Here is a 17,774-nt window from a genome sequence, read left to right on the forward strand (position 1 = left end):
CATCGGTCCCGGCATCGGTGCTATGCTTGTCGAATTTGATGTTGATGCTAGTACTATCACACCAAACCAGCATGCAGTCGTCGTATTTGCCTGGAAATCTCCATGCATTTCACGCGTCACCCTCACACCCCGAGCCTCCTCCGCCATCGCATGTGTCAGGACGTCGGCGGCTTGCTTCTCCTCCTTGTGTCTCCTTGGGCGCCCCAAGCTAGACCTGGACGGCGGCGGCCTCTTGTCGGTGCTTCTTGTTGAGGAGGTGTCCTTGACACTTATGCATGCAGGCATCATGATCATAAGGCTATTCATAATGAGAAGTATCACATAATAGTATCATGTATGAAGTATTATTGTATGATACTATCTTTATAATGCATAGTATCATAAACTGGTATCATAGATGATTTTATTTATTAACATGCATGACACAAAGTATCATAGCATTTAACATGATACGGTATCTACCTATGTTACATCAACGCATGCAGGCATCATACATCTTATTGTTGCCACAGATGGCCTCGCAGTACTGCTGGCCCACCGCCGATGCCGACGCCAGGAGGAGGCCGGCGATGAGAAGGCCTACATACCATGCAACGATACGCTTATTTGAACCCATACCCATGACCACCATTAATTGTTAGCTAGCTATGATGAACAACTTAACAACACTGCACTGGTGTGGTATTGACAGTGCAACTACTCCAATGGAGGAGTGTCCTCACCAGTGACCCCCATCGATGGAGGATGAGGACATGCTCACATGTTCACATGTCGGACACTTGGATTTAGCATCTGCCCGATCCGATCTTTGCGGGCCAGCACGAGCAAGCTTAATGTCAAGTTTGGCCAGTGCATGCAGATGCAGATCGATGCATCTGGAGGTAAGGTGTGGATGCATTGCCTCATTTTTATATCTCTGCTCCATACTCCTTCATCCACTTGCATTGCCTCATACACGCCTGCTCATGGGTTTCATACTTATACTCTCCACCTGTTTCCTTTTACCCTGCATGTAATGTTTGTTTGAAGCCAAACTTTGTAAAATTTCACCAACTCTATAAAAAAAAATTGACATTCGCCATACAAAATAAATATCATTTGATGCACATGAAATTAACTTTTTTCATGTTCTATAACTTCAGTATTGTAGGCGTTACTATTTCAAATATAATTTTGGTCAAATTTCACGAAGTTCGACCTCCAAAGAAATCTTATATGCAGAGTAAAAATAAATGGACGAAGCATAAAAGGAAAACATCAAGTGGCTCTGAGTACAGTACATGCATGCATATGACCTAGCAACGCGGTCATTGCCATTAGTGGCATGGTCCGCCCATGAGGTGTTTCAATGCTTCCAACATCATCTATTCACCGGTATATATAGTATATCCTCCCATGAGATCATTATGTTGGAAACTAAGCAAATTGTTCAAAATGTTATTCGGGGAACCGAAGTAACGTATTGTTCAATCATAAACAAGATAATAACTCAGGAGTGTTCACCAACTGCCAGCTATACTTTTGAAGAACACACTTCTAACTTTGAAGCTCACAATGTGGCCGAGTTTTCTCATTGGCTGGATCAAGGCTACCATGTTTCGCTAGGCCAACCTCATGATCACATGTGTATTCTCCTTATTATTTCAGATGATCATTACAGCTTGGAATGTTTTCCTAAAGAAATATAGTATATCATTGGAGTCAAACATCTTGATGTTTGATGAAGTTTATAGGAATAACTAAACAACAAATAAATATAATACAAAAATACTTTGCAATGGGTCCAATGTTATTGTAAACTTTCTTAATTAGCTTAGGGTAGGATCAACATCCCGGTGTGGCTAACTATAACCGTTATGCACATATTGTCATTTTTTTAAGCATATTCAGTCAGACTCCCTATTTTGACCAGACGGTCGGCCTGGTCCATAACCAGATAGTTTTTTTTTCGCCCAACCGAATGCCTCATACTGCCTCTATCCGTCCGGGATGACTTGCACTCCACATATCCAGCCCATATTTGGGGCAGATGTGAGGCGGCCCGGATGCGTTCGCCACAACGAGTTAGCCCACGCTGGCATCTAACATCAGTCTCGTCCCCACATGAAAAAGCATTTGACTTGTGAAAAAAACATGAAAAAGCATTCAAACGAAACCCTAGTCTTCACTATCTCACTCTTCACTCTGCTCTTCGTCGCCTCATGTCCCCATCGGCACCCCTCCTCTCGCAATGTCGAGCACTGGTAGTGCATTTGGCGGTGAACCCCACTGCAAGGATGACCCCACTGATTGGGACACCCTCTCCATGAGGTGAAGTTTGACGACAACACATGGTCATTGATGGGATCTCGTGCCCACACCTATGGAACCACGTATGCAGACCCCCTTATCTGAGGCACACGCCGCTCGCCGCGAGAGGCAGCGGGTGAGAGAGAGGCGATGGTGTTGGAGGCAGCTTCCTCCCGTTGGTCCCGCATCTAGCCTACAATCGATTCAGAAAAGCAACACCTGCGGTGTTCAATTTGCCGGCGATGAACTAAGTCTTTTTGCCCATGAAATGTGTTGGTATACATGTATGAATCTAATACTATGTTTCATCTGATGATCAACGTAATTTCTTAATTACTTTGCATGGATAGAACAGATTTGGACTCGGGGGTCTGGGGAGGGGCATAGATATGAGGTGAGGACATTGACAGGGTAACTGATAACTATCCGCGGATGTTTAGGGACTGCATTTGCTATGTTCGACTGTAAATGTACAACTTAAAGATTATAGCACGTAGTATGACATTTATTTTAAACATAAGTACAGTATAGTTTGAAAATGAGTATCAACTACATGAACATTTTATTTAAGTCATGCACAAAAATAATTAAAAGAACACTTCAATATTTCTACATGGCTGAAACATTTTTAATTGATACACACTAATTTTTCGCGACGTCCAGGCAGGTCCTCCTATGCGGCGACTTCTATGACAATTAGGAGTTTCGGCGCCCACGCCAACAACCCATCACATCCAGTGCGATCGCTGAGTAGCGGAGGGCTGATTTGCTTTTGGCCACACTTGTAGAAAAGAGAGCTTTGGTACACGGCCTGCAATCCCATTAGTCCCGGTTCACCCACGAACCGGGACCTATGGTGTCATTGGTCCCGGTCCGTGGGGCCAGGACGCCAGCCGGGCATCATGGGCCATTGGTCCCGGTTCGTGTCAACCCTTTGGTCCCGGTTCCAGACACGAACCGGGACCAATAGGCAGGGACTGTTCGTATTCCCCTTTAGTCCCGGTTGGTGGATCAAACCGGGACCAGGTGGACCATTCGTATCCCCCTTTAGTCCCGGTTAGTAGAACAAACCGGGACGAAGTGGTGGTGGCAACCGTTCGAATCACCCTTTAGTCCCGGTTGGTGGCTCAACCCGGGACTAAAGGCCCAAACAGTTTGCCTCCCGCTTCGCAAAAGCACAACCGAAGCAGAGTATGTCGCCATTTCTCTGTTCTTCTCCTCTCTTCTTCCACCATGCCAACTCACTTCGGAGAGGTGCTCGCACATTGCAAGACCAAGCTCGATGTCGTTTACACGAACGAGAGCAGGGAGGTGCCACATTTTCTTAGACAGCTGAAGGAACGATGGCTTGACGCCGCGGTGGATCATGAGAAGTTCTTGAGGCTTGATCTGGAGTACACGGGCGATCAACGAGGTGTTGTCGTCATCCAACTATGTTTCAAACACCATGTCTTGATCTTCCAATGGGTGAGGTACGTTTTGAGGCTTTCTTTGATCCATGGTTATGAAAATTGCGTATATATGATTTCTTTAGGTTTCATTGGATAGCAATATGCAGTTTCTATATGTGTTCCATTGGATAGTTAATTGAGTGTTTCTTGATCAATTCATAGGATATGAAATTTGCATAGGATCGATAGCAATATGTTTCATTTTGGAATCCTATAAAGATCAATTTCTCTTTAGTTGTAGTGAAACAATTTTATGCGGCGTTCGTTGATCCAAGGTTATGAAAATTGCATATAGCTAGTGATCTCTCTAGGTTCCATTGGATAGCAATATGATATGTCATAGTTATGAAAATTGCATATAGCTAGTGATCTCTCTAGGTTTCATTGGATAGCTATAGTGATCTCTCTAGGTTCCATTGGATAGCAATATGCAATATGTCTAGCTTGTTGCATATTTGCAAAACCGTGAGAGAATATATATATATATATATATATATAGGGCCAACCCCTCGCATGGTCTCTCCCGTGGAGATAGGCACGCAGGCCATCATGGAGAGGTGGTTGGGATCCTGAGGAATAGGACTACATACAACAGAGCCTGGAGACTAGGACTACGTACAACAATATTACATGGTACATGTACAAGTGTTTGATACGCTAACAACGAGTTCCGCCAACATTTTTTCAGACTTCCAGCTGGAGGACGAGCTGTTTGCGCACGCGGGGAGAGATGTTATGACCGGCGTCACTTATAGCCGGAGGAGGTCCAATGAACCCGTTTAGTTAAGGGCTTAGCCCAAGTTATCGTAGTTAAGTTAGGGGCTTAGCCCGAATTTTCTTATTTCTATTACCTTAAACCTTATATAAACAAGTTGTAAGACACCTTTTGAAATTAAGCAATAAGACAATTCTATTGTCCGGTTTCAAAAGAAGCCGGAACCCTAACCCTAGCCACCGTCTCCTCCCACGCCGAGACGGCGCCGTCACGCCGGCCGCGGCGCCTTCGTCTCCTCCAACCTCCCTCCTATCCTTATAAACTAAGATAGAGGACCGGTAGAACCCTAGTTTCTACCAGCGAACGTGGTGTCGATAGTTCGATGTCGTGAGGACAATTCACTGCTGTGCCGAAGAGCTCCACTCACGCTGGATCGGCCGTAGCCAGAGCAGCACATGTCGGCATCAGCATGCACGAACCGAGTGAATTATTGGACACCCTGCTGCCGTCTTGCCGATCACTGCTCAGTCAGCAGGGTCCCAATGCATCACAAGATTGGCAGAAAGCAATGAATCCTGTGCTCAGCGACGTCGCAGGCGAAATCTCAAAAGCCATTCACTGCTCTGCCGACGAGCTCCACTCACGCTCCATCGGCCGTAGCCTGAGCACCACATGTCGGCATCAGCATGCACGAATCGAGTGAATTATTGCCTGCCATGGCAACGTGGAATTCATATCCCCCACCCACCACCACGTACCTCCTCTCTCTCCCTCACTCTCTCTCGCCTATATAAACCCGTGCCTCCTCTTGAACCCACACCACCGTCACGTAGCAGCAGCAGCAGCAGCAGCAGCCGAGAGTGAGCAAACAAGCAGATAGCAGAGAGATGGCGTCCCCTCGTCGCATGTCCGCCGCGCCCGCCCTCCTCCTCCTGCTGCTCCTCGTGCTCGTCGCCACAGGTACGCCCGTACATCTACCCATGGTGACCGCCTCACCGGCACTTAATTACCTACTGTGGTTGCATTGCAGAGATGGGGACGATGAAGGCGGCGGAGGCCCGGACGTGCCTGTCGCAGAGCCACAAGTTCAAGGGCACCTGCCTCAGCAACAGCAACTGCGCCGGCGTGTGCCGCACCGAGAACTTCCCCGACGGCGAGTGCAACTCCCACCGCCTCGAGCGAAAGTGCTACTGCAAGCGGACCTGCTAGACCTGTTCAAGCAGACCAGTCCTCCCATCCATGCCCGCCCGCTCGTCAGTTCCGTTCAGAATAAATAATAATGGTTCATCTCCATGCATCCGGAGGTGCGTAGCTTAGGCGAGGAATCGGTCGGGGTTTCGATCGGTAGCTTAATTAGTTCGCCGGCCGGCCGCCGGCCCTGTAATTCAGTCATGGCTCTTTAATCTCTGAGGTGGTGATGTAATATGGTCGTTGCGTTGTTTCACGCTATCAGCATGGACGGACGTCCATATGCAATGCATCTCTTGGTCGCTTCATTATTATTAGTACAAATGCCCGCGCTTGCATCGGGCGAAATATTAGATAGTAAATTTATGTACTTCAAAAAATATGGATAATTATAAATAAATATTTTTAGTATAATTGCCCGTGTGTTGCACCGCACGAAATATTAAATTTATAAACTTCAAAAAATAGGGAAAATCATAAATAAATATTTTGCTAAAATTTCAAACTTGTCCGAATACATATATTTTTTGAAATAAACTAATAATCATATAACAGGGGAAAATATAGAAATAACATATAATTAATAAAGGGAAAGTCTAAAATCTGGAAAATTCAGAATATTCCAACAACGTGACGGAAAACGGATAACTATAATCAAGGTTCTCGATTCATTTCGTAAAGTACCTTATATATTTTCCCTTTCTGCTAAGATATTTTTAACTTGGATATTTAATTCATGCACAAAGTATTTTTGTCTTTCGTAGAATATAATTTCAAGGCTATTTGTAGAGTAAAGCAAGCGTATATATTTTGTCTTTTGTAAGAATATATTTTCAAGGCCATTTGCACATAGGATATTTGGCGTTGTAAGATGAAAGCTGCAACTGTTTAAAACTAACATGCATTCTAGTAAAGCGAGAGAACAATATGAATCTCTTATTTCTCTAATTTTCTCTGGAGACAGAACATTTTTATTCCTAATTTCATATATATATGAAACTTTCCATATTATGATGACCATGCAGAATTAATTATGTTGTTATTAAAAGAGTGCGAACAATAAGCGCATAAAATAAAAAATCAAAGCTTAGATAAATAGCTCCAGCATTGCACAAAACCAGATTAAGTACTGCCATCATCATTTGTATATGTTATGTTACAACATGCCATTACATCTGCCAACAACAACAACTCTAATGGCTTTCAGTCTCAAGTAGATTACAACTAAGAACTTTCTGTGTCCACCCTCTCTAGTAACAAGAAGCCTGTAATTATCCATTCTCCACATCTCTAGTAACATGTGTTTCGAATGATATTCAACAATGGTAGAGGTTTTTTAGTTGTGGAAGCTAATGCAGTCCATTGAACTTTAGCCGTTATTTGTGTTTTGCATATTCCTATTAAGCATTGATGTGTCTAGAATCCGTATGTGTTAAGTTCTATTTTTATGTATACACTCTCTAGAAACTACTCGTTTACTTTGATGTTTTAAGCAATTTGAAGTTACCCTTAGTTTGAGTAATTTATAATATAATAAAGGGGAACCTGGGACATTTGATCCAGGTATTGATTTGTTCCATGTATGAATTGGGTTGCTCTCACAGGAATTGTAAATTTACCTTTAGCCTTGGTAATCCAATTTTCCCTCCTTGTCATCAAGCAAGCATGTATGAACCACACCTGCAATTCACATAATTACATTACAGAAATTCAGTTACATTGATGCTGCAGTTTCTGGGGGAAAGACCAATACAGCAGATATAAGTTTTCCAGTAAATGAATATATTAAATTGAAGTAGGAGCCAAAACTATACAAAGTGAAAAGTGACTCCACGTTGCCAAACAACAGCAGTAATCAGGAGGATGAGATAGCACCAATCACTGCAATTCAATGACAGATTGGAAAAGAATGGACAGAGCACTGCATTACTGGAATTTCTTGACTTGGATTATACGGTTAAAACAAGAATATACAGTCTATCTTATACAAAAAAAAATAGACAATCCAATTGCACCCATGCAAAAAATCATGTATTTATGCAACATTGACTTTAGTAATTTGTTACACATAATGTGTTACATTTTGCTGTTTTATAGCTGATTTTCCTTGTCATTATTATACAATGAAGCTTAATAGTGACACCATTCTCTACAATGTTGGTGATTCTAAATGCTATGATGCTCCTTCAAAGGGACATTTATGAACATATAATTACCAAATGATTAGTGAAAAAGTGAGCAACAGGACTGAAAGCCAGTTAGCACATATATGGAAGCATCCGTCAGACATGCATGAATACACCCTAACACACACTCTGACAAGAGGAGGACAGCATATAAATTTTACTACCTGACCACTATAATGATAATCTAATTAGCACACGGATAACAGAAATTAAGAATCAAATTCAATGTGAGACATTCCATATCAACCAGTCTATTACCTATGCATAAGCATTTTTGGGAAGTTCAGTTCAGCACATGAATGAGGAATGTAGAGTGGAGAAGAGCAATTTAAACAAGAAGAGCGGGTTAGGTCGAGCAGGATGGCTAAGGGACCGTGACCCGACGGGAAATAGAGACCTAAAGGGGGAGCTCGGCCCTCACTCGGATTGGTGACGGAGTGGAGAACGCCGAGCACGAGGAGGGAGTCGCCGCCGCGAAGTATGTCGTCCCGCGCGACGAGCGCCCTGAGCGACATCCTGACCTCCACCTCATGGTGGTCGCGGGTGGCGTCGAGCGCCACCACCACCATCTGCGACGGCGGTAGGAGCGGCGACAAGGAGATGGGCACCACGGTCGGGCCGGCGCCCGGGGCTTCCTCTACCATGGCAAGCCTGGCCGCCGCGGCGGTGGCGACGGCGTGGTCGTCGGCCCCCGGCCGCGGCGGAAGAGCTGCACCTCCACCTCAGGCGCGGCCGTCGGCTCGGATCCGGGCCTCCCGTTCTGGGCGGAGGCCGGCAGCTCCTCGTGGATGCCGTCGTCGGCCGGCGACGCTGCCTTGTCGGCTTCTGGGGAAGGCGAAAAGGGAATCTGTCAATCTGCGTCTCGCGCAAACCCCGATCTGCACGCACGTCGCATCGGGACGGCGCGGGGCGGCGGCCTGCTGTGGTGGTCTCGCGACCATCGACGGCCTCGTGTGCTCCTCCTGTCGCCGGATTAGACGGGCCGCTGCCGACCTCGTGTGCTCCTCCTGTCGCCGGATTAGACGGGCCGCCGCCGACCTCGTGTGCTCCTCCTGCCCTCTGTCCCCAGCGGCCCAGCCTCGTCTGCTCAATCACCGATGATGTAGGGACCGTGGGTTAGTTCGGATTAAATACAGGGGGTTTTTCATAAAAAGTAAAAAAACGGTTCGGCCCGACTTACAAAAGGACTGCGGGTTAATTACGTGAAACGACAGGGACTTTTTTGTAAAAACGCCGCGACGGACGACAGAAGCATTCCGTGCTTTATTATTAGGGGAGATATAAATTTGATTTGAAAAATAAATTGTGATTTGAGAAAACATAGATGAATTGAATTTTTTTTTGAGATTTTGAAAAATACTCATAGGTTTTATTATGCTCATGATTTCTTTTTTAAAAAGGGCAGGAAAACGAAAAGGCAAAGAAAAGGAGGAAACCAGAAAAAACAAAGGAAAGGTAAAATTCATGAATTTGCAAAAACTGAAAAAAGGGAAAAACAAAAAAGAAATGATATAGAAAAGGCAGAAAACCAAAAAAAGAACAAAAGAGAAAATCAAAAGGAAAAAAGAGGAAAACGCCAAAATACACGGCATCCAAGTCTCTTCTTATGAAAAAGATCAGATCTAACATAGAAATCACCTAAAGTAGAAAGGATCTCAAACATAATGAAAATAACATCGAGATTCTAATATCGTCGACTGATCATTATTGCCGTTGTCGACACATCACTAATGCCGCTCCCCTAGCTATCGAAGCTGGCTTGACCTTGTCGATGGCAGCCAGAAAAGGACGAGTGTCCTGAAGCCATAGTTGGCATCGCTGAGCCCACGACAAAAACTCTAACCTAACCGCCCCAAAGAGACAACATAAACCTACGCTGGAGCTCCTTCGACTACATTCCAATGGATGAATTTGAGGATGGTGGGAGCTTGGAACGATTGTGCAGAAATAGACATTAGTCCCGGTTGGTAAGGGCATTTACTCATGCCAGATGAACTGTCGGTCGACCTTCACATAGTCCTCATCCTGGATGGACTTCAGGATGGCCTGCTGCTCCGTCATCTTCGCCGATTGGGCGACCACGAACTCCGGTTTTGCCTCGTCCATGTTGTAGCCCGGAGCTGCAGGCAGCTCCTCCTCCTCTGGATGCTCCTCCAAGTCCAGATGCAGGCCGACACCGATGCGGGCGTTGCGCCTTGTCCGGATTTGCTCCTCGATATGGAAGAGGCATTCCCGTGAGCACATCGTACGTAGTTTTCTTTTACAGGGTCATGGCAAAGCCGGACGGCGGGGGACGAACGGCGGATCGGGAGAAAGGTGTTGGATGGGCTCGGGCTGACGGTGCGGAGAACTAGGAAGTTGATTTGGTTAGTATTGAAGGACGTTGGTCGACTTAAATAGTCGTATTTGGCCTCGGGCCGTGAGACGAAGTGGTGCCATACGGAGTTCACAACCCCATTGAAGAAGAGTACGTCGGACCGTTGGGTTTTCGGGAGATTTTGTGTGGAACCCATCGTTGGACTGTATATGATGGGTGCCGGTGAACCCAGGAGTTTGAGGCATGTTTAAGGAGCCTGTGTTGATTGTTTTTTTATCGGACAGTGATTGGTCCGTTCGCCCGGACGTTTGAGATGGGTTTGGATGTCTGGCTGTAGATGCTCACATATCACATATATAAATATGCATGTGGGCCACCAAATTATTGTTGAAAACTACACCAATATTTCTCGCGCATTATTAGTCAAATTCAAAACGCAGACACTAGGAAAATAGGGATCGTAGGGCCTATAATAACCAATAACGAACGAACTGGAAGCTAGACCACTATTCCACTGGAGTTTCTTGACTTTGGGCCTTCGCAGACACACATTCAAAGGGTCAAGTCAGTGGAAGACTCACCTCAAGTGCATCGTAGCGTGTCGATCCATTCAGCATTAATACTGGTCCTCAAGTGATAGTCAAGAATCAAGAGTCAGTCAAAGAGGCTCACACTATGCGGTCCTGGGTCCCAACCATACTGGCTAGTGCCAATCTTGCTCTTTATCTACCCCTCTTCCATGGCTGTAGGAGGATCACCATCAATATCAATGGATATCCTCTTCTCCGCAATCGTAGGCGACCTCGTCAGCAGGTCGGCGTCCTTCGTGATTAGCAAATGCTTCCAGGAGCAGCCTGGCATCGACAAGATCCTCCAGAGGCTAGAGAGAGTTGTGTTGAGAATCGACACCGTCGTCGAGGAGGCAGAGGGGCGGCGCATCGCCAACCAGGGGATGCTCCGTCAGCTGATGCTGCTGAGGCAAGGAATGTACAGGGGCCACTACATTCTTGACGCCTTGAGATTTCGTGCCATTGGCGGCAAGGAGGAGGAGGAGAACAAGGAGGGTGCACTGTCTAAGTTCAGTCCATCCAAACGGCTCCGTTTCACTGGCCGCGCCACCGGCATTGGTATCTGCAACAGAGAAGCACAGTTGTTTGGTACAAACAACAACATACAAGAAGAGCTTGAGCGGGCAATTGACAACCTTGAAGACACCATGGCTGGTATGAAGGAATTTATTTTCTTGTTCAAGTTGTATCCTCGGATGGTCCGCCAACCTTACGGCGCATATTTGCTCTTGGACAATTGCATGTTTGGTCGCCAAATGGAACGGCATCGGGTCCTTAATTTCCTGCTGCGTTCCAGTGCTTCTCCAGATTTGGCTGTGCTTCCCATGGTTGGTCCAATAAGAGCCGGGAAGACCACTCTTGTTGAGAATGTCTGCAAGGATGAGTGTGTGCGTGATCGCTTCTCGATGGTCCTCTTCTTTCCAGAATTCTGTCTTGGGGATGAAGGAGTGATCGACCTGAAAGAGAAGAATATTAATATTAATGGTCTGGTCAAATATCAGAATTCTTCTTCTTCTCAAAACAGATTGCTGGTTATTGTCGAAATAGCTAATGACATTAACCGCAGCACATGGAGAAGGCTGAAATCTTCCATAGCCCGCATGACACCATGCGGTGGCAGTAAAATCATTATCACCAGTCGATCTGATAGCATTGTGAGACTGGGAACAACGGAGGCGCTTCGATTGGACTATCTGTCCCAAGAAGCCTATTGGTATTTTTTCAAGTCGCTTGTGTTTGGGAGCACAAGCTCTGATGAGGAGCCAAAACTGGCAACCATGGCCATGGAGATCGCTTTGGAACAAAGGCAATGTTTCACAAGTGCGCATATCCTTGCTGGGATACTGCGAGATAACTTCAATGCTCGATTCTGGTGCACGGTTCTTCACTGTGTGAGAGCATCTGTACAGACACATCTCCTGATGTTTGACCAGCACCCAAACCTTCGACTGCGGGAAGATGAGCCGATATACTACTGGAGAATGGAGAAGAGCCGTGGATATTTCCTGATTACCAAGTATCATCAGTCAGATTCAAGTGCACAAGTCCCTAGGATCAGGATGCGTGACATTCTCCTGGAATGTGGTGCTACACTACCCCGTGGAGAATTTGAGGCTGTTGTGTGGACGTCTCGCATACCGCCCTACTATAACTATACTATAAGCTGTAAGATGCAAGCACCGCAAGTGGCAGTGGGAAGGAAGAAGCGCGTGCTTCAGGAGGAACAACATTTGATTTGAGTAACACACTGTCATGTATGCCACGGCCTTGTTCTGCCAATTAGGAAGCATTGTTACACTATTTTAGGAGTCTTGCCATGTCCACCTCTTGTTAACATATATGCCTGTTAGCTAGCGTGTAGGCGCCAGGCATGGAGTCATCATATCCTAGTTATAGTAGTATGTTGCCAGGTATTGCAAGTCGAGTATGTTGTGCATGTGTTTGGGTAACTACTTTCAGAGTCAAGGCAGTGTTTCCATTGCCAGTTGAATTAGAGTCCAAGACGATTTGTTTTCATAAAGTTGAGTAATTGAGCCCGTGCACGTATTATTGATCGGGATACTATGGGCACTATTTAAAAAATCAATGACTTGTAATAATCCTTGAACATGAGAAAAAAGAGTAGAAAGATGTGGCACATAATTTGCTGTGTTGTTTCTCAGCTGTGTGTGACTTTGATCCTTGGGCGAAAGCCAACAAGTTTCAACTCCTCTATCACATTTATCTAATTTTGAGTGAAAATTTCCTTTCTTGATGGGTTTAAGACTCGGAAAGGTAAAATTGAGTTGTCGGGGACCTTGCCTATCATCCTACTACTTATGTTCCTAAAGTCGTGTCTTACATTTAGGAATAGATGGTGTATTAATTAAGCAGCCTTTTCATATTTTGACTCGAGTTAAAAAGGATCTGAAAATCACCTGGGAGAAATAAAAACATGATTTAATTTTACAATCCATGTTCTAGTTCCAGCTGCTAGAAGCTGGCAAATGCCAAAAATAGGGTATAAGCATCCTAGATGCCAGCGTCTATAGTGGGTTTGAATAGGCAACAGTTGGGTGCTTTTTATCAAGAAAGAGCATCATGTTCTGAACATGCCATCCATTGAGAACTCTGATAGACTAAAAAAATATTAAATATGCTTTCCATAAATCACATAACACGAGCTCAAACAAGTAACAGGTATTTAGGTGAAACTCGTGATATGGAACTCCGTTAATACTTGGATCAGGTGTGAGCAGAGACTACCCCATCCCCGTTGGAGAACCACGGTCGGGATCTAAGAAGATCGCAGTGGCGACGAGTCTAAGAAGATTCTATACGATTGTGCAGTAGAAATGCAACCATCGAGGTAGAGGTTGGAGAAAATAAATATCCATTCTGTTAATTGAAAAGGTTGCTTTTTCCCTCTATCTTCACCACACAAAATCCTGGATAAAGGAGTCAAATAATTGGAAAAAATGCATTTATTGACAATCTAACCCTACCATCCAAACACCTTTTTGGTTAGAGTTAGTTCAGGTCTAACTCTAACCTCTACCTCGGTTAGAGTATCCAAACAGGGCATGGTTAGTTTACGATAAATCTTTTCTTTTTCCCGTGCCGTCAAAATGGGTCGGTCAACGTTGGACGCATTCGCCAACCCATACACGGAAGCGGATGTTCGTGTCCGCCTAAACGACCCAAACAGACAAAAAACGAACAAAATCACCCTTCGTTTGGATCGAACCGTTGGAGTTGCTCTCGTGACCACATTTGATCCGGCCCCAGTATCGATCACGATCGTGTCCTTGTCCATCCGCTTGTCGAGGAGTCGGTCAACTTAGCTCTTGCCTCTCATGGCATGAAGTGACTAGGCGGGTAAAATAAGTAGGGTTGGCAGAAAGCAATGAATCGAGCGCCCAGCGTCACAGGCAAAAGCATCAAAAGCAATGAATTCCAGCGCCCAGCGTCGCAGGCAAAAGCATCAAAAGCAATGAATGCCGTGCTCAGCGTCGCAGGGCAAAAGCATCATCAGCCATTCACCCTCGATCGGCCGTAGCCTGAGCAGCACATGTGGGCATCAGCATGCACGAATCGAGTGAATTATTAGACACCACCATGGCAACGTGGAATTCATATCCCTCACCCACCACCACGTACCTCCTCTCTCTCTCTCGGCCCCGTGGAATTCATAAACCCCAGCCTCCTCTTGTATCCACACCACCTTCTCTTTGCTACACAACACATCCACCAGATAGCAGCAGCAGCAGAGAGCAAGCGAGATGGCGTCCTCCCCTCGTCGCATGTCTGCCGCGTCCGACGTCCTCCTCCTAGGAAATAGTTTGCTAGCTTTTCTGAGCTGAGCTAATAGCCGGCGAGTCACGGGCGATCGGGCGGCTGTCGATGTCGTTGAGGCGGTGACGGGCGTCGACGGCTGCCCGGATGGCCAGAGCCTCGTCAGCTAGCAGCTCAGCTCGAAAAAGCTACCAAATTATTTTCTAACACAACACGCTCCCAGGCAGGAGCACCCAGTAAATAAACAGTTAGCTAGGCAAAAGGCATGCAGTGACATTTCACGTGTTGTTCATTTATGTGCCAGATTAGCAGGCTAGAGGAAGCCATTTTTTTCTGTTGCGAATATGGTTAGAGGTAGCTAGCGAGAGAGAATGTTGTTCAAAATAAGTAAATCTGTAGTTGCTAAATTCATGCGCCGGGTGGACTGGTTAGAAGATTTTAGTAACTGGATATATAGTTTTTTCCTGAAAAGTAATGAATCTGTTAGATTCTATGGAAAGCCGGAAATGCAGCTAGCTCTAAACGTGTTTACGCAGCATAATCCTAGTGTGATTGTCTATCAAACTGCTAATTGGTTGTCATATTGGTCTAATTTGCAGAAAGATGAAGGGCACTGGGTACTTCGAATCGTGGCGTCTCTGCTCGCTAAGGTGGCTGTGGACTCCTTCCATCTGAGCAGGGGATGAGCTCCTATGGTGCTATGGCTTGCAGCAGGATTCGAGTGCGATGCTGATATGTTTGATCATTGTCGTTGCCTTTATCTGGTCGTGGCTTGTTAGGTCATGTTTCATGATACCATTTATCTGTGATTTGTTTGGGAGTCTGCTTATTTCGTTGGGGCTTGCGTGAGTGACCTATATCTTTGTTGTCTGGATTGATGCATGCATTCTTGTGGGCTGCCTGCTGTTTTAACGGTTTCGTTTCAATGAAATGAAACCAGGGGCGAAAGCTCCTCCATGCGGGAACAAAATCAACAAATACTTATAAAAAACAATGCTGATTTTCCAAAAATTTACAAAGTTCATAAGAAAAAATACCATAGTTATGCTCGTGTTGTTTATGATCGCGTTTTTTTTTTCATATAAGAAACTCCGAAAAGGAAGAACAATTTTTAACATGGACATAATACTTGTCAGTCCCCATCGAAATTTACAAACATCTGAAAGACATGTCATTTAGAAATCTCACAACGTTTTTGCATATAACTTCTACACATATAATTTTTGCAAGGAAATGGCAAGGTTGCTCCTGATTAAAATTTGAAAAACACTTGATCCATCTAAAAATATAACAAGGTTGCTGACAACTTTGAACTTTCTACATATGACAGGACTGTTGGTAACGTAGCATAAATCAAAATTTTCCTACGCATATTCAGATCTTCCTATGGAGAGACCAGCAACGAGAGAGGGGTAAGAGCATCTTCATACCTTTGAAGATCGCTAAGCGGAAGTGTTACTAGAACGCGGTTGATGGAGTCGTACTCGCAGCGATTCGGATCGCGGTGTGATTCCGATCTAGTGCCGAACTACGGCACCTCCACGTTCAACACACGTGCAGCCCGGTGACGTCTCCCGCACCTTGATCCAGCAAGGAGGAGGGAGAGGTTGGGGAAGAACTCCAGCAGCACGACGGCATGGTGTCGATGGAGAGACGAGGTCTCCCGGCAGGGCTTCGGCAAGCACCGGCAGAGAGGATGAGGAAGTAGGACAGGGCTGCGCCGAGGGAGAGGCAAAAGTCTGTCTCCCAAGGGCCAAAACCCCTCTCTATTTATAGGAGGAGCGGGAGGGGCTGCGCCACCCCTAGGGTTCCCTCCCTAGGGCCGGCGGCCACCAGATGGGAAAGGGGGGGGGGCGGGGGCTATGGTGGGGAGGGGGTGGCGCACCACCTGGTGGACCTTAGGCCCACCTGGCTTAGGGTTTGCCCCCCCCTTTCTCTCCCCCACTTATTGGGCTGAGTGGGGAGGCGCACCATCCCACCTAGGGGCTGGTTCCCTTCCCCACTTGGCCCACCTTATCTCCTGGGGTCGTTGCCCCCCTTCGATGGTCCCGGTACGTTACCGGTGATGCCCGAAACACTTCCAGTATCCGAAACCATCCGTCCTATATATCAATCTTTACCTAAGGACCATTCCGGAGCTCCTCGTGACGTCTGGGATCTCATCCGGGACTCCGAACAACTTTCGGTAACCTTGTATAACAATTCCCTATAACCCTAGCGTCACCGAACCTTAAGTGTGTAGACCCTACGGGTTCGGGAGACAGGCAGACATGACCGAGACGCCTCTCCCGCCAATAACCATCAGCGGGGTATGGATACCCATGGTGGCTCCCACTTGCTCCACGATTATCTCATCGGATGAACCACGATGTCAAGGATTCAATCAATCCCGTATACGATTCCCTTTGTCTGTCGGTATAGAACTTGCCCGAGATTCGATCGTCGGTATACCTATACCTTGTTCAATCTCGTTACCGGTAAGTCTCTTTACTCGTTCCGTAGCACGTCATCGTGTGACTAACTCCTTAGTCACATTGAGCTCATGATGATGTTCTACCGAGTGGGCCCAGAGATACCTCTCCGTCACACGGAGTGACAAATCCCGATCTCGATTCGTACCAACCCAACAGACACTTTCGGAGGTACCCGTAGTGCACCTTTATAGTCACCCAGTTACGTTATGACGTTTGATACACCCAAAGCACTCCTACGGTATCCGGGAGTTGCACAATCTCACGGTCAAAGGAAAAGATACTTGACATTAGAAAAGCTTTAGCATACGAACAATACGATCTAGTGCTATGCTTAGGATTGGGTCTTGTCCATCACATCATTCTCCCAATGATGTGATCCCGTTATCAATGACATCTAATGCCCATGATCAGGAAACCATGATCATCTATTGACTAACGAGCTAGCCAACTAGAGGCTTGCTAGGGACACATTGTGATCTATTTATTCACACATGTATTACTGTTTCCTGTTAATACAATTATAGCATGAACAATAGACGATTATCATGAACAAGGAAATATGATAATAACCATTTTATTATTGCCTCTAGGGCATATTTCCAACAGTCTCCCACTTGCACTAGAGTCAATAATCTAGTTACATTGTAATGTATCGAACACCCATAGCATTATGGTGTTGATCATGTTTTGCTCGTGGAAGAGGTTTAGTCAACGGGTCTGCAATATTCAGATCCGTGTGTACTTTACAAATATCTATCACTCCACTCTGGACATGGTCCTGGATGGAGTTGTAGCGGCGTTTGATGTGCTT

General features: G+C 45.7%; 2 protein-coding genes across 2 annotated transcripts; both read left to right on the top strand.

The window, feature by feature from the left end:
- Positions 1 to 5,277: 5,277 nt before the first annotated feature.
- LOC123403792 (defensin Tk-AMP-D2-like) lies at positions 5,278 to 5,983 on the top strand. Its single transcript, XM_045097711.1, has 2 exons — positions 5,278 to 5,415; positions 5,486 to 5,983. The coding sequence occupies exons 1-2, from the start codon at positions 5,343 to 5,345 to the stop codon at positions 5,662 to 5,664; spliced, it is 252 nt and encodes an 83-aa protein (XP_044953646.1). The 5' UTR covers positions 5,278 to 5,342; the 3' UTR covers positions 5,665 to 5,983.
- Positions 5,984 to 10,774: 4,791 nt separating this feature from the next.
- LOC123403801 lies at positions 10,775 to 12,731 on the top strand. Its single transcript, XM_045097720.1, has one exon. The coding sequence runs from the start codon at positions 10,886 to 10,888 to the stop codon at positions 12,452 to 12,454; it is 1,569 nt and encodes a 522-aa protein (XP_044953655.1). The 5' UTR covers positions 10,775 to 10,885; the 3' UTR covers positions 12,455 to 12,731.
- The last annotated feature ends 5,043 nt before the right edge of the window (positions 12,732 to 17,774 follow it).

This window comes from Hordeum vulgare, chromosome 1H (assembly GCF_904849725.1).
Source record: "Hordeum vulgare subsp. vulgare chromosome 1H, MorexV3_pseudomolecules_assembly, whole genome shotgun sequence".
NCBI lineage: Eukaryota > Viridiplantae > Streptophyta > Magnoliopsida > Poales > Poaceae > Hordeum > Hordeum vulgare.

Bases quoted from the DNA above. Each gene is read 5' to 3' on its own strand.
- LOC123403792 (XM_045097711.1), top strand. From the start codon at position 5,343: ATGGCGTCCCCTCGTCGCATGTCCGCCGCGCCCGCCCTCCTCCTCCTG. The intron at 5,416-5,485 runs GTACGCCCGTAC...GTTGCATTGCAG, and splicing joins CCTCGTGCTCGTCGCCACAG to AGATGGGGACGATGAAGGCG.
- LOC123403801 (XM_045097720.1), top strand. From the start codon at position 10,886: ATGGCTGTAGGAGGATCACCATCAATATCAATGGATATCCTCTTCTCC.